The sequence below is a fragment of the Molothrus ater genome, chromosome Z, assembly GCF_012460135.2.
Source record: "Molothrus ater isolate BHLD 08-10-18 breed brown headed cowbird chromosome Z, BPBGC_Mater_1.1, whole genome shotgun sequence".
Classification (NCBI taxonomy): domain Eukaryota; kingdom Metazoa; phylum Chordata; class Aves; order Passeriformes; family Icteridae; genus Molothrus; species Molothrus ater.
The window spans coordinates 28883563-28900066 of NC_050511.2; the positions used below are offsets into that span (position 1 = coordinate 28883563).

The 16504-nt window shown below is 36.3% G+C and overlaps 1 protein-coding gene across 7 annotated transcripts in view; it reads right to left on the reverse strand.

The window, feature by feature from the left end:
- The window catches only part of PTPRD (protein tyrosine phosphatase receptor type D), a 1172279-nt gene that overhangs the window by 63401 nt on the left and 1092374 nt on the right, over positions 1-16504 (reverse strand). For 6 of the 7 annotated variants that reach the window (XM_036402900.2, XM_036402899.2, XM_054517858.1 and 3 more), the window contains one exon: positions 12830-12927. In XM_036402900.2, the coding sequence (XP_036258793.1) occupies positions 12830-12927 (98 nt within the window). Of the gene's footprint in view, positions 1-12829; positions 12928-15035; positions 15156-16504 lie in introns of all 7 variants that reach the window. The other variant, XM_054517855.1, reaches the window with a different exon arrangement.

Below are 16504 nucleotides of genomic sequence, written 5' to 3' on the forward strand. Positions count from 1 at the left end.
GTATTTTTACCTCTATGGTTGAATATCTATGCAGCAAAATGAATGTAAAATAGGTAACAGATGGTACCTGTTTATGCTCACTATGGTAGTGGCTGTATGAAAGGTCATCTCATTCTGAGAAGTCATGAATAATAACCTATTGTTTAACCTTTCCTTTCCGTAACATTAGAGACATTAAAATTGTTTCATCAATATGAATACACAACTATGGCTTGAGGTTTATGCCCTCTGTTTGTTTAATCCTGGTAAGAACTGGCAGCTCCCAATGACAGCTAGTGGTAAGCAATGAAAAAAAAAAAAAAAAAAAGATGACACAGATAAGCCAAGGTGGGGCAGTTCACCAACACTATGCTCATCTTCCACAAGTAGACCAGCAACATGGCACAAGTCAGGAGATCCGTACTGTCCATATTGCCACTACAACATCAAGCCAACAGCTTTGCTCACTCTTCCTAGGGTATGACCTGTAATCTATTAGAGTAGGTATTACCTGACAATGAGCATGTGTGAAATTAGTTAATGTGATTTTACCAGGACTTATCCCTTTGACTGATAATTTGGCCAGTCTGAAAATTGCTTCATTCTCATGCATCTTTTCATATTTTGTACAATTTATTTATTTAATATTTTGAGAATAAATTTGCTTCTGTATTGAGATTATTGAAAACAAAATAATTTGCCTGTCTGCCTAATAGAGAAGCATTTGTTTTTGGGAAAACAAATACCTCAGAAAAACAAGTGCTTTATCCTATTAACCAATACCATAGGCTCAATTAACTTTTATAACAAAAAGATTATAAAGTCCTGCATAACCTAGCTATGGAGAGTAGAGGAGTGAGATGGCTCATGTTCTGGCTCACTCTTTAACTAAAGCAACTGAGACAGAGTGCTTGGCAAATCCTCCCTCAAAAGGAAATGAACTGGGACTGTTTAGGGGAATGAAGAAAAAATTAAATGCTTGGGATCATGATGAAGGCTATGAAAATTCTACTTATGCTTTGCATATGATTCATTTGAATTCACAAAATTCACAGAATGACTAAGTTGGAGGAGACTTAAAGATCATCAAGTCCAACCCATGCCCTAACCAAACCATGGCACTGGGTGCCACATCCAGTCTTTTCTTAAACACATCCAGGGATGGTCACTCCATCACCTCCCTGGCAGGCTATTCCAGAACTTTATCACCCTTTCTGTAAAAAACTTATTCCTAATATCCAACCTATATTTCCCTGACGCAGGTTAAGACTGTGTCCTCTGGTTCTGTCAGTTGCTGCCTGGAGAAAGAGACCAACTCCACCTGACTATAGCCAGCTTTCAGGGAATTGTAGAGAGTGATAAGGGCACCTCTGAGTTTCCTTTTCTCCAGGCTAAACACCCCCAGCTCCCTCAGTCGTTCCTCACAGGGTTTGGGTTCCCAGTCCCTCTCCAGCCTCGTTGCCTCGTCTGGACACGCTCCAGCGTCTCAAGGTCCTTCCCAAACTGAGGGCCCAGAACTGGACACAGCACTCGAGGTGTGGCCTCACCAGAGCTGAGTACAGGGGAGAATGACCTCCCTGCTCCTGCTGGCCACACTGTTCCTGACACAGGCCAGGATGCCTTTGGCCTTCTTGGCCACCAGGGCACACTGCTGGCTCATGTCCAGTCAGTTGTCACCAGTACCCCCAGGTCCCTTTCCAGCCACATCGTCCCCAGCCTGTAACGCTTCAGGGGGTTATTGTGGCCAAAATGCAGGACTCAGCACTTGGATTATTAAACTTCATCTTGTTAGATTCTGCCCATGCATCCAACAATTCCAGGTCTCTCTGCAGAGCCCTCCTACCCTCCAACAGATCAACACATGACCCCAGCTTAGTGTCATCTGCAAATTTACTAATGAAAGACTCAGTACCCTCATCCATGTCATCAATAAAGGTATTGAACAGAACTGGCCCCAGCACAGACCCCTGAGGGACATCACTGCTGACTGGCCTCAGCTGGATGTGGCACTGTTCACCTCCACCCTCTGGCCCCGGCCATCCAGCCAGTTCTGAACCCAGCACAGAGTGCTCCTGTCCAAGCCATGGGCTGCCAGCTTGTCCAGGAGTGTGCTGTGGGAGACGGTGTCAAAGGCCTTGCTGAAGTCCAAACAGACAAATCCACAGGCTTTCCTGCATCCACCAGGCAGGGATCAGGTTGGTCAAACGACCTTGCCCTCCTAAATCCCTGCTGGCTGGGTCTGATACCCTGGCCACCTGGTAAGTTCTGTGTGATGAAAATCAATATAAACTGTTCCATGACCTTACTGGGTGCTGAGGTCAGGCTAACTGGCCTATAATTACCAGGGTCTTCCTTCCCACCCTTTGTGTGAATGGGTGTCACACTGGCCAGCTTCCAGTTATCTGGAACCTCACCAGTGAGCCAAGACTATTGGCAAATGATGGAGAGGGGCTTCACAAGCTCTTCTGCCAGCTCCCTCATGACCCTGGGATGGATCCCATCTGGTCCCATGGATTTATGAATATCCAAGCATCTAAGCAGTTCTCTGACTGCCTGCTCTTGGATAATGAGGGGAGCATTCTGCTCCCTGATATCATTGAGCAACCCAAGAGGACAGTTGTCCTGAAATTCTTCTCACTAAAAACCGAGACAAAGAAGGTGTTAAGCACCTCTGCCTTATCCTCATCTGCAGTAACAAAGCTTCCTTCTGCAGCCAATAAAGAACAAAGATTAGTCTCACTCTTCCTTTTACCATTAATATATTTGTAAAAAGAATTTTTATTATCCTTGCTGAAAAAAGCTGTCATTTTAAGTTCAAACTGAGCTTTAGCCTCCCTAATTTTTTTCTACATACTCTAGCAGCCCTCTTAAATACTACCTGAGAAACCTGATCCTCCTTCCAAAGATAATACATCCTTTTTTTATTCCTGAGCTCCAGCAGAACCTCCTTGCCCACCCAGGCTGTATGTTTGCCTCATTGACTAGTCTTTCAGCACACAGGGACAGTCTGTGACTGTGCCCTCAAGATCTCTATTTTGAGGCATGCTCACCCTTCCTGAACTTCTTTATTTTTAAGGACTATTTCCCAAGGAACTCTCTGAATAAGTCTCCTGAATAGGCCAAAGTCTTCCCTCTGAAAGTCCAATGAAAAATCTTATTAATGTTCCTTTTGACTTCACCAAATACTGAGAATTTTGTAATTTCATGATCACTGTGCCCCAAGCAGCCTCCAACCACCACATCTCCCACCAACCCATCTCTATTGGCAGATAACAAATCTAACATAGTCCCTCCCCTGCTGGGGTCACCCACCAGCTGCAACAAAAAGTTATCCCCCACAAACACTAAAAATTTCCTGGACTGCTTCTTTTCAGCTGTATTGAATTCCCAACAAATGTCCAGCAAGTTGAAATCACCAACAAGAACTAGGGCTGATGATCCAGAAACATTCTCTAGCTGTTTATAGAATGAATTGTCCACCACTTCTTCCTGGTTGGGTGGACCATACCAGACTCCAAGTAGGATGTCAGCCTTACTGGCCTTCCCCTTATTGTATCACTATATGTGATACATGAATTGTATCACTATATGTGTTACCAACAGTTAAAAAGAGAGTCTTAAATGCAGCTCTGAAAGAATCTGATTTTTTAAGGTTCTACACAGTTTTTGACACCAAACTTTTTGGGTTCACTATCTTAGAAATTTGAGTGACTATGATCAACATATTTTAAAATGTCAGTAGTATTAGGAACTTATTGAATTAGGATCTAAATAGACTAAGAGGTTTGCAAAACTGGTGATGGATTTTTTTGGAGCCATATTGTATTTTGTTTGCTTTTGAAGAGACAGTGAATTATCCCCCAACAGTATTTTTCCACATGCAAAGGTAGACATCACTTCTGTGCTGAGCTTAAGTATAAACATAGTGATGTGATCCAAGAGTAGCACTTCACCCTTCTCCAACAAAAATATTACTTTTTCTGACTACAAAGTAAAATTGTTACTCATCAATAAAGCAAATGGTACAATTTTACTCTCTAATTTCACTCAGTAAAATTTTTATTCCTTTTTCTTACAATTTAGTTTCATTCTAGTATTGTTTTTCCATGCTCTGAGAAGAATGGCTGGTAGAATTTTGAAGCGGGTATGCACTGTGTAATTTAAAAACATAAGTGTTTTATCTTTACTTCTGAGTCCTATTTATTTTGTCAAAGATACAGAGGGAGAATTTGGATTGCATTTCCATCAGCACTGGGAAGAGTAGAGTTTTATATATATATATATATATATACACACACACTATATTTAAGACATAATATACCTCTTTATCAGCAGGGCAACAATTCACTTAATATCTTATGACTTGAAAAGTAATAAAATTTACATAATGACTTCTCTCAGCACAAATCTCCCCTCTTTTCTTTTTTGAGTTAATGGAGGTGAATAAGAAAACTTATGCAGGTTATTTAAGGTCAAGTTTTCAGAACTTTGGAAAATAATTTTTATGGATTTATCTCAGAATTCTAGTAGTAATTTAGAAGATACACATAGTACAGAAGATGCTAACTATATATTCGTGCATTAACTTTTAAAATTAAATTGGTAACTTGACCAGGAATAATGCACATCTATAGTATCTCTGACTACCCAGACAGTATTTTTTGAGAGACATAAATGGAAACATGCTATCTAAACCACAGTCCACTGCCTTAGAATGAATCATACTACTCTGCATTGTTCTAGAAACATAACTGAAGCAGACCATCTGTCTTGTCTTTTAGGTTTTTACTTACACCGCCAAAATATCCTGGAAATTACTTCACAATGTAAGATGTCAGGTACACTTTCTCTTCACACAAGAAAACTAGAAAATAACTGAATAAACTGGCTGTCTAACATGCTGTTATTTTTGAGTGTGGACTGAAGGACTTTGGCTTTAAATCATAACAACCAAAACAGGATGTAACAAATAATGATAAAAAAATGCTTACAAACAGTAATTTTAAACTGCACTTTTCCATATACAAAGATGATTTTGCATATACATTGAAAACAATAGTCTGAGATTCTTTTCTATTACGAGAAACAGCTTCAGCTCTTATATTATACCTATTTTTCATGTGAACTTACAGAAAGAAAACTTTAAATTTAAAGCTTAGCTTCAACTGTTCAGTATTCAGTATAATTCTTCCACTTTTCACTCCTTAACATTTAAGCACTCTAAAGCTACTGTTCGATATAAAGAAAAAACCCAAACATACACATTGTATGATGTATGGCCAGATGGTGTATTTAGTGATTAATATTTAGGTCTACATGCAGACATAGTTAACATAAATTATCAGAAACAGGCAAATGGATTGAACTTTAATCTTTCCTATTTTCCTCACCAATCTGAACCACTTTGTGGCCATACCATCCTCCCATAAAGCACCATTTTGTCAAAAGAAAATTTAATCTGTATTTCCTCAGACTTAATAGCCACACTCTCAACAAAGAGTTGAGTGGTATTGGCAGACACATTTCAGAAGTGTGAAAGACCAATAACTCATGAATAACAAGTCTGTGCTAACAGTTTTAATGAGTGCTTTAATGGTTTAATGGATAGCACTTTAATAGGATTTCTAGTATTTTCATTCTGAAAGCTTGCCTTCAATAAAGCTGTCATTAATAAAGAAGTGGATTTCTTCACAGCATAACTGTGTAGTATGAGTGCCTTGTGCAAAATTAATAAAAATATTTGTAATACAGTTACTTGCCTCTCATGCTTTGACAAATCTTTCATCTAGTGTGCTCTAAATGACTGGCTACTTAAACAAATGTGATCAGTTAGTGGGAAAAAACTGGAGCAATATTTACTATCACAATGCACCATCCATAAAATAGTTCATTGACTAATAATCATGGTAAGCAAAATATTCTGGTGGTAACCAAACCAGAAGAATTTCAAACAATCCCCCTCTGCTAAATGATGTACCTGCTCGCTCACTGTGCAGTTTTCCTTTACACCACTTCAACAAGAGCCAAATGTTCCCTGATGTGTCTTCCAGGACTAGATCCTGGTTCAGCACTAAGGAAGGAAGGAGTATGACAAAATGTCACCAGTCCTGGTGTGAGCTGATATGTGCCTGCCTGCTCTGGAACACTGCTCTTCTAAGGGTCACTATGGCAGCAAATTAGAAGCCAGCAGTTTTAGGTTTCTGCTGAATGTGGGGATGGATATATACTGCATAGCATTCACGAGGAAGGTGAAGGAAGCATGCCTGCAAAGCATTTTCAAGTGCTGTAGCTGCATTGTTTGTGGCTTGAATTAAATCACCAATGATGACTGCTTCACAGAGAAACCTAGGACCAGGTAGGCAAAGTAGAATGAAAAAGAAAAATTGGAGAGCCTGTCAATGCAAACAGACTCAGAACAACTGGTGAAGATACACAGCTATGCAGAGAAATGAACAGTTTGACCCTCTTTTACCACTGTCAGCAACTGTGAGGAGAATTTCATACCATAGCTGATGAATCTATAATGGAATGCTATTGTATTATGTAGGAGACTTGCTAATAGAATCAGATTTACATACTGCATTACCAAAATGTGAATGCTAGATGCATGAACATTAATTCATGATCGTGGCAATTTGTCATTTGGAATTATGTTTTTTTTAATTAAGACAGAGGCTTCCCCATTGCACTGCAAAGGGTATAATTTTCAAGAATATGGGAGGAAACTTCCACATATGGCTAATACTTCTTTTGAACTCAAATATGAGTTTGCATCCTGGTCCTAAAAACAGTTAAAAATGCAGATGATTCATTTTCTGTTAACTCTCAAAGGGAAGAGACCTAACTGTTCGAGACAAGCAAGATATACAAAAAGCTTTTTTTGCAAAAGCTTTTTAAATTTTCCCTCAAGAAAAAAACCCATATTTTCTCCACAGTATCAAGCTAATATTCCTATGACTAAATGAAATTATGCAAAACCTGATTACAGTGAAATCAAACAAGCTATATAAGCTTAAAACTAAAGAAAATTTAAAGCGGAAAATAAGCATTATTTGAAAAACCCTTGAAGGAGATTCTTTATTTCAAAAAGGTATAAAATCCCTAGTTTTTAAAAATTAATCATTTTGGTTTGTATTTCTTTACCACCAGTTTAAACATAACCTACCTGCAATTAAAATAGTTTGACCATGATATCATAATGGATACAAAACCAGTTTTAATGGAAATAATTTTGTATTGAAAATTGGGGATTACAGTCAACTTCAGGTGGAAAATAAATATCAGGACGAGATGAATACCTGAATAATGAAAAAACTTGCTTTGTTTAAATATTTTTGTGGTTAAAGCTTCCTGCTGGTTTGTTATACATATTGTATTAAAGGCATCAGGTCTTATAAACTAAACTTTTTATAATTGTCTCACATGAGACACTATGCTACTTTAAATTTTAAACATACTTTTCATCATGTTTTTAAAGCACTGTCCACATCTTTTATTTCAAGGAAAGAGTAGAGTTAAATTCTTAAGTGGTTTTTCTCTATAAGCCCCTAAAATTATTGCAAATTAATATCTCTAAAGAGCTCCTGCAAAATTCAATTTTATCTAGAATGACCTAGTTATTTGTCCTCAAATAATTTTTCTTCCTTCAAGAACACTGCTTTTCTCTTTCTAGACATATCACAGCTATTTTGGGCAAAATAAAACTGATATTTATCACAGTATAGAATCATTAAATTATTAGTGTTGGAAAAGATCTCCAAGATTATTGAGTTCAACCTTTGCCTAACCACCAGTAATCCAACCATAGCACTAAATGTCACACCCAGTTGTTTCTTGAACACTTTGAGTCACGGTGAATCCACCACCTCCCTCTGATCCAATGCTTTCAATAAAAAATTCCTCCTGGTGTCCAAGCTGAGCCTCCCCTGGTACAGCTGGAGGCCATTTCCTCCTGTACCCTCACTTGTTGCCTGGGAGAAGAGAACAAACCCCACCTGGCTATACCCTCCTCTCAGGCAGTTATTTGACTAACTAAACTGTGTCTGTGAAATTCCTTGGCAAAAAACCATTCGGCATCAGACCAAAACACTGCATCCTAATATGGAACACCATCTTTCTTTTATTTGATTAATTATATAAGCATAAACAAATGCTGTTATCCAAATGAAGCATTCGCAGCACAAAGGAAGGAGATAATACTCCACTCTAAATCTTGACTAGCAGGATTTCAAATTCCTGCACTATGTCTTTAAAGTTCTTTACCATAACTATGCTGCTGGCTCAGATACTACCCTAGGTGGAACTAAGCACCAAACAACCTAGGTGAATGCAAGGGTATATGCTATTAATAAGACAACTTTTCATCATTCACTGACTACACTAATTGTTTCTCAATACATGGAGCACATCCTATGAAACTAAAGTTAGAAAATCCCAATGAATGATGTTTGTAATATTAGAAAGAGAAAACCATTATTAGGAAAAAAGAACAAAACCATATTTTTTCTGGAAAAAGAATTGATTTTTCCACATGAGTCACTTTTACCTAAAATGATATAACAGTTAAGTGCAGCTGTTTCTTTGATAGAGATTCATTCAGTGGATAATTTGTTCTTCCTGGACTTCTGAAATGTATTATATTGATAAGAAGTCTTATATGTGGTTCTACTATACAATATTTACTTGTTTTAGTATCCAATGTTTATGTTGTTGCAAGAGACATGGCTGCAATTTACAGAAAGAAACCTGATGAGTGAAAACATTAAATTATATACAACTTCTCGTAACATTTGTTAACGAGTGCATATATACACATTCACAGTAAATCATGCAGAGTCTGATAGTGTAAATTTTGGGTTGTAGTGACAGATTCTCATGCAAATATAGTATGAATCTGAATCCACTTCCTTAAGGGTGCAAAGTTCTATGTACAAACCTCAGAAAAGAACTCTTAAATTTTTACAAGTCTCAGAAATCTGAAGAGGAATATATTGGAGGAATATATTTTCTGTTCTGCCTTAGAGGAGGAAATTACCATACAAATACATCATAAAATAGGCAGAACATTACTGGTTTTATTCAATTTATCTCCATGACCACTTTTTTTTTTAAATTCTGAAGTCTCAGATAAGAAGGAGATACAATATAAAGGTCAGTATCTTATAAACACATATTTTTGCTTAGCAGCTGTCAAGTCCATATGGACCCTTGCATTACATAAAAATACCACTGAAATTGCCAAAGTCAGCAAAAGCTTCCCAATAATCAGCTGGGGTCAATCCTGCCTTTAAATTAGAGAACAGAAAACAACTGTGTTACATTAATGGTATGATATTTGATATTAACAGAGTAAATCAACATTTTTTCTGGCTTGGGGATTGCGAGCTAACAAAAAATTAATGAAGGATTATGAAGAATTTATTTTGAAGCAGAAATGAACCTCTTTGAGGAGTCATAGCACTATCATGTGTTAACACTACAGAACCACTTTATGTAACTCATGAATTATAAGTTTATTTGAATCTTGCCACAGTAATAATCCTTGAGGCTTGGCCCCTAGAAGATAGTATTCAAGGTAAATTTATGAGAGAAGTACAATGGAAGAAATCTCTATTGTTCTGCTGAGATGCTGTAAGAGCTGGGATAGATGCACTGAAGAAGGCACTATGGAATATTTTCTGAAAACTTGTAGTAGGAGGAACTTGTCCAGTTGATGGCACTGAGCCTTAGAAAACATATAACTACAGGCTGTTCTACACTGGAGAATACACTGTTTTCAAGAGACAGGGAGGTTTGTCCTTCTGAGGAGAAAGTGGAAAGAGGAAAGTAGTTATATTCTTCCAAAAGGAATAAACAGAACTTGTATTGACTTTTGATCAGAAGTAAGTGGATGGAACATGAGCAAGGATGGAAGGGGAACAAGTAATCAGCTGTTTCTTAGAAAATTAAAAGATGTGTGCTGTGGTGAAACCAGTAATTCTTTTGAAGTGGCAACTGAAGTAGGTTGTGCTAAAAAAATAATTTAAACATCCTTTTGAAATGGAGCTAACTTCCTGATAGAAGGAAGAGAAGTCAGAGTCTATCAGAAAACCACCAACATATATTTTACTTTATGGTATCACAAAGTTATCACTTACTACAGTAAGTGAGACATACAATCAATACATCTTTGAAGAATTTCATCCATGCAATGCGAACAATTACATTAAAAGTAAAATAAAACAATTGACTGCCAATGAGGAAAGGGCATTATTAAAAAAAAAACAACACCAAAATCATCAGTGGTAATTGATGAAAACTCTTTGCTTCCCTAAACAGTAATTAATTGGAGGATTTTGCTGGTATCAGTAAAGGTCAGTAGTTTTGTGCTGCATGTTACACCTTGAACTTTTGAATATGAGAAGTATCTCTTTTTCCTTCTGTCTCATCAGCTCTAGTGTTATCTGAAGTGATAATGACTGAACCGTTACCATCTGTACCTCTTTCTGCCTTGCAATCAGATTCAAAAAGATTGTTTAAGGGATATTAGTGAGAACTGCTGCTGAAGTAGAAGGTCCCAATCCCTGACCACAAATATACCCACCACTTCCCGTTGCTGGCACTAGAGCTTAAGCAGACATGTGGTGAGCTAGTTCAGGGAACTGATCCAATTGAAAGCAGCAAAGAAAAATAAAACAATTAGTTTTCAGCTGAATCTATTTCCTGAGATAATCCTTGAACAGCTGCACATCTGCTAGTGCCAGGACTGGCACAAGAGAGACAACAGGAATGCACAGCCAAGACACGGAGATGACTTAGAGTGATCATCAAACTGCAGCTTTAGTCCATTGCCTAGCCTAGACCATGAAACCAAATAGCAGTGCTTTTCACTAATTCTATTTCAAAATGGATGAATCTCAGACTAGATGGAAATGAAGTGGTATCTCTAAAACTGTAATTTCAAAGATAAATATTGAACCTTCTTGGGCAAAGCAATATGAATGAAGCTTGATGTTGACCCACAGTTGCCCATATTCTAATCTTGAATGTCTGACCATTCTGCTCCAGATGGCATGTTTTGTAAAGATTAAAAAAAAAAAAAAAAAGGAGGAAAAAAAAAACCCCAAATAAATGATGGAAAGAAAGAATGTGAAAGTTTTCCTGCTTACATGGACTAGAGAAACTTCTGCAGGGTCAGAAGATATTAGGAAATAAATACTGTAATTTATTTTACAATATTGACTATAAATTATTAAAATACACTCTCACAATGATCTTAATTACTTAAGTAAGAAAGAGGTAATACAAAACACCAAAATTTTTAATTTTTAACGCAGCATAAGAAAACCACGTCATGTCCCCAACATGTTCAAGATGTAGTACAGCTGAATTGTTTATTTGTATAGAAATTATACTATATTATATGACTTGTAAATGGTTTGGGATTTTCTACACAGAAAAAAACAATTAATTTCCCCATGGTACCACAAAAAATGGTTTTAAAATTTGTACCAAATGTTATCTTTTATTATGGCCTGACTATTACAATCTTCATACTTAAGAACATAGGGTTTACACATAGAAAAATGAGAAGATTCTCCCACATTTTTTGTGTGACAGCAATCCTAAATTGTTCTTCAATGAATTTATTTCCAGGAATTGTTGAAACTGTATTTTCTTTTTAATTTCTAATGAGATTATTTCTTAAAGAGGTCTTAAGGACTTTCTGAATACTACATTTAATTAAAAAATAAGCAATTGTAGTTCTTCATCACAGTACTTACTATTAATTTCTAACATCCTCTGTCAAGACTTTTAAAATACAATGGAAATATATAGGGCTTCCATGTACCCTGCAGTAAGATGTTACTAAGAAACTAAAATGTGAATGTCATCTTGAGTGTTTTTTATAGCTCTGTCAGTGTCCATACAAACCTTCAAATGCAACTAATGTGCAGTCCCTAAAAAATAAGAGCAACTCAGGCTTTTACTCCACCATGCTGAGAAAGTGTTGAAGGATTTTAAGCAAGGATTAGTGACACAGCAGACCATAAAGAAAATACTGTGTTGGTGATCCCTCTCAGGGATGCTAATCCTTGGATCACTGACATGATCACCTATAGCTGATCTATAGAAGCACTTCTTTACTGAATGCTCAGTGTATACTTGATCTAGGTATTTTTGACATGGACAATATTTTGGCATTAAAGTAACAGCTATAATTTACCAGGTTTAATGAATGGCTCCCTATGTCCCTTTAGCTACAAATTACTGACCTGAGAGGCTGTTACCCTCCACTATAGCAATACCTATATACTCTGTGGGTTACTGATAAGGTGGCTGGTAAATTATTACTGTCTTCCTGTTACATTCTTTCATGCTCTTCCAGACCATCACTCCCAATTTATCAAAGTGGTATTGTTGACAGGAGGAAAAAACAATGTCCTGAAACTGCTACAGTAGAAGGGAAACAAGCACTTGCAAACCCTTTTATCTCATGTAAAAAAATTAAAGCAGTGGACTGAACCTTCTTTGGAGCTTTTGCTCTATGTGTCCTGTCAACATTATACATAATCTAAGGATCTGTAAACTGCAGGAAAGGAAACTGTCTGTGTATTAAAACAAGTCTATGCTGTATCATTCACACATTATTTCAAGTATGTGTCCATGGAATCTGCCTGACATGTATCCTTATAAAAAGAGTACAGAATTTTATGAGCAAAGGATCCACCCCACTATTGTAGCCATTTTACACCATTTTTTTGTTATGGTTTTAATATCATACAAACCTGGTAGCATATCAGAGAGAAGTCTTGGGAAACAGCAAGCATGACATTTAAAATTTGAATGGTAAAGAAGTGGGGAAAATTACCTCATATTCCTGTGAGAACTTCAAATTGTCATTTGCTTTCAATCTTTCAATGTGATCTGCAAGTTCCAAGATAGGTATTGGGGGATGACTGGCCATACCTGTTGAACAAGAAAGAACAAAATTTAATTTAAACTACAGTGATGGCATTGCTCTAAAATTTAGAAAATGCAGCAGTTAGAATGTCTATAAATGTGTAAGTAGTAAAGATGTCATATGTGAGAGAAGCAGGCAAATAGTTTGTTTACTCAAAGCAGGACATGCTCTGCATAGATGAGCTCTGAAGCCAAATTAAAAAAAGTCACCAAACGTATTCCCAAAGCTAACATTCCTAGTGTAGAGGAAAGAGCTACTGTCATATGAGTCAATGAGTTTAGCTAGGCATGGAAAAATGAAACAGTTAGACCTGATGTTGACCTCTGCTTTGAGTAATGACTCTTAATGTCATATTAAACCCCTTCTACTGCAATGCATGAAATGAAAACTCTATTGAATTAGATGAGGAAATGTGAACTGAGAAACAGACACTGAAAGAGCCCTAAAGGGGAAACAATAGTGTTTTGACAGAAAACAAAGTGACTTATGCATAATCAAGAAAAACAAACTTGAATAATGAAGGTTACCAAGGTAACCAGAGACACCTGAACCTGCAAAGGAAATGGTAAAAAAAAAAGAAACCTAAACCAACATAAAGCTAACTTATAAAATAAAGCATAAAATAATGAAATGGAAAGTTTGAAGATTAATAATAATAATAATAATAATAATAATAATAATAATAATAATAATAATAATAATAATAATAATAATAATAATAATAGTAATAATAATGCATCAAGGTATAGAAGACTGTGTACTCTAAATTAGAAATACTTAAGTATTTTACAGAATTCTGAGGTGACTGACATGCAGCTATGAATGACTAGAACAACATGCATCACTGCTTTAAGACAACAGTCACTGAAGACAACATTGGACATAAGACAATTAGAACTTCAAAAATGTTTTCACTAGTAGCAGATTGTAGAGGCAGGGGTTGTACAGTTTGGCTGGACTCACATGCTGACTGCACTAGTACCTTAATATATGCTTAATCTAAAATCCCATTTATCAACCCCTAAAAGTACCTACAATCTACTTCAGGTGTAAACATCTTTGTCCACTGATGAAGATACTAAGTGAAAAAGAAGAGCTTGGAATTGGAAGTATAGATGGGTGTGTAAGGGGGTACAGGGACAGCAAGGCAAAAAAAAAAAAAAAGACAAAAAAACAAAAAAACAAACCAAAAAGACAGAAAAGATGTGGGGTCAACTAGAACAATCTGCCAGCTTAAGATTTGACAGGCAAAATTTTGTGAACATATTTATTTCAAGCTATTAGTCTTCATGAGCTTTCTCCAAAATGCTTACATTCTTCTCTTCATACTTTAGACTATCACACCTAAAATGAAAGTGAGGTTTCAATAGCTTAGGGAAGAAATCAGAGCTGGCAAGAAAAAGTTAAGCTAGTGAACCCCAGGATCTCTTGAAATTACAAAGGGAAAACACTGATGACTCAAGGGGGCTCAAGCTGGAAGGCATGTTGCACAATGCAGTTTGCTTTGTCACCGTGACTTTCAAGAGCATGCCTAAGACAGTTGACTAGCATCTTCTTAAACATAGCTGAAAACGACCATGTGGCTACAACACAGTCACATTACAGCATGTGCTTTAATTCTTTAAATTCTTCTAATTTTGTTTTTAATTCCTGTTTTCTTTTGGATTCTTTGACATTTCGAGCATCATAATAGACTCCAAAATAATGTCCAGCAGCACTGGCCCTAATTCTTCTGACCCTATATATACGCTTTAGGGAATCTTCATAGCACATCTGTGATGGTAAGCCATTAAACAAAGCAGAATATTCAGATCAGTGGGGAGATTCCTTAAAAATTTCAATTAAAAAATTAGTCTCTAAGTATTAATTTATTTGCTGCAGCTCTGCTTCTCTCCCATTTTCTTACCAATTTTACTTAGGGCTTAGCTACTCTCAAAATGAGATCAGTCATCTAATAATTAGACGGATTGATCCAGATCAAGCACCCCTATGGAAAATATGTGGGTGAAAAGGCACAGGAGAACTCTAGATTGATCCAGAAATGGAGGTGGACTGATGTACATCTAAAACAGTGCTTGAACAGAGAAAATAATAGAGACAAAGATGTTTAGACCTTTTCGAGCGAATCGTGGGAGAGAGTTATTATCATATAAGGACTGAGTGGTAGTTTGGCTAGAGAGGGAGGACACAGAGCCAATCAGGGAGGCGTAGGGGACTGAATTACTGCTCAAAGCTGTAAAAAGTAAAAGCCAATCGGAAATTGGAAACAAATTAGTAACAGCAGTAGACCATCATAATCAATCATCTTGTACATACAGGCACTTCAGACATGCACAAAACAGCGTCTGGCAACTCAACTAAGATATTTAAAGGTGCAGTTACCCTACTGTCATAAACCCAGTGAGTATGAGACTCACTCATCACACAATGAACCTGACTAAATCACCAGCATCATGAACACAAATCATAATAATTAACTTACTGTGAAGGAGTATTTTCTAAAGATGCTGAACACCCATTCTTTTTTTTAGTTATTTTTATTTATACACTTCTCTATATGACACTTGATATTTCCAAGGGGAGATTTCACATTAAACACTTTGTGTAAATAAGAAATTGAAGGTAAATTTTTCTAAGGCAAAAAGAGGAACTACTTACAATTTCAGAAACTGACAAATTTTAACTGCATTTAAACCCTTCCTCTATGTCTCATTTTCAGCAATTACACTTTGAATAACTTTCCTCAAATAATATTTGGCAGTTAACTTACGAAGTAATTGCATTTGTTCTATTTTCATACTTTAAATACATAAAATGGGCTCTACTGATATGATAGAAGTAGTTATTTTTTAAAAGAACTGCTGGAGGGCTTTTGTTATGTAATCAGTCTGTGAATCATAACAGAATATGCTATGAATAAACATCCTAAGATGTCATCACACCTCATGTAAAAGCATGAGGCTTCAATTGAGCAGGTGTAGAACTTGACTCAAAAGATCCCAGTTAAAATACAGTTAAACTCACTTCTTTTTGTGGTTACAAAGAAGAAAATACACTTATTTGATGACACACTCCCACACCAATCAACATATGTCATGACAAGACAAAAACTTAAAGACAAAATACAGCTAAATTATAACAGGTCCTGTGACATGCTAAAAGGTCAAAAGAAATACCATGCTGAAACATGCTTTCAAATTCTCTTTTAAATATGGTATCTCTTTTTTTTTCCTTAAAAAAAAAAAGAGATAAAACCACCTGAAAACTCAAAGAAAAGAAAACCCCCAAAACCACCACATGCAAAACACAGTTGAAATTGTACCCATTAAAAATTTTTATAACCAGATTTGGTAGAAGATTGGCAAATGTAATTGATCTTATGCAGCCTAGTAGTAATTCCTTTGCATGAATTAAATAACAATGTATGGTTTGATTACAGTGTAGAATTATCCTCTGGTTAATCTGTGGCAAATACATGACTAAGGAACATGAAATACTATTTCTGCTACAATTTCAAGGAAAAAACTAAGAGAGTAAGGTCAGAAATCATCTGCATATTAACAAATATTAAACCTGTTAATT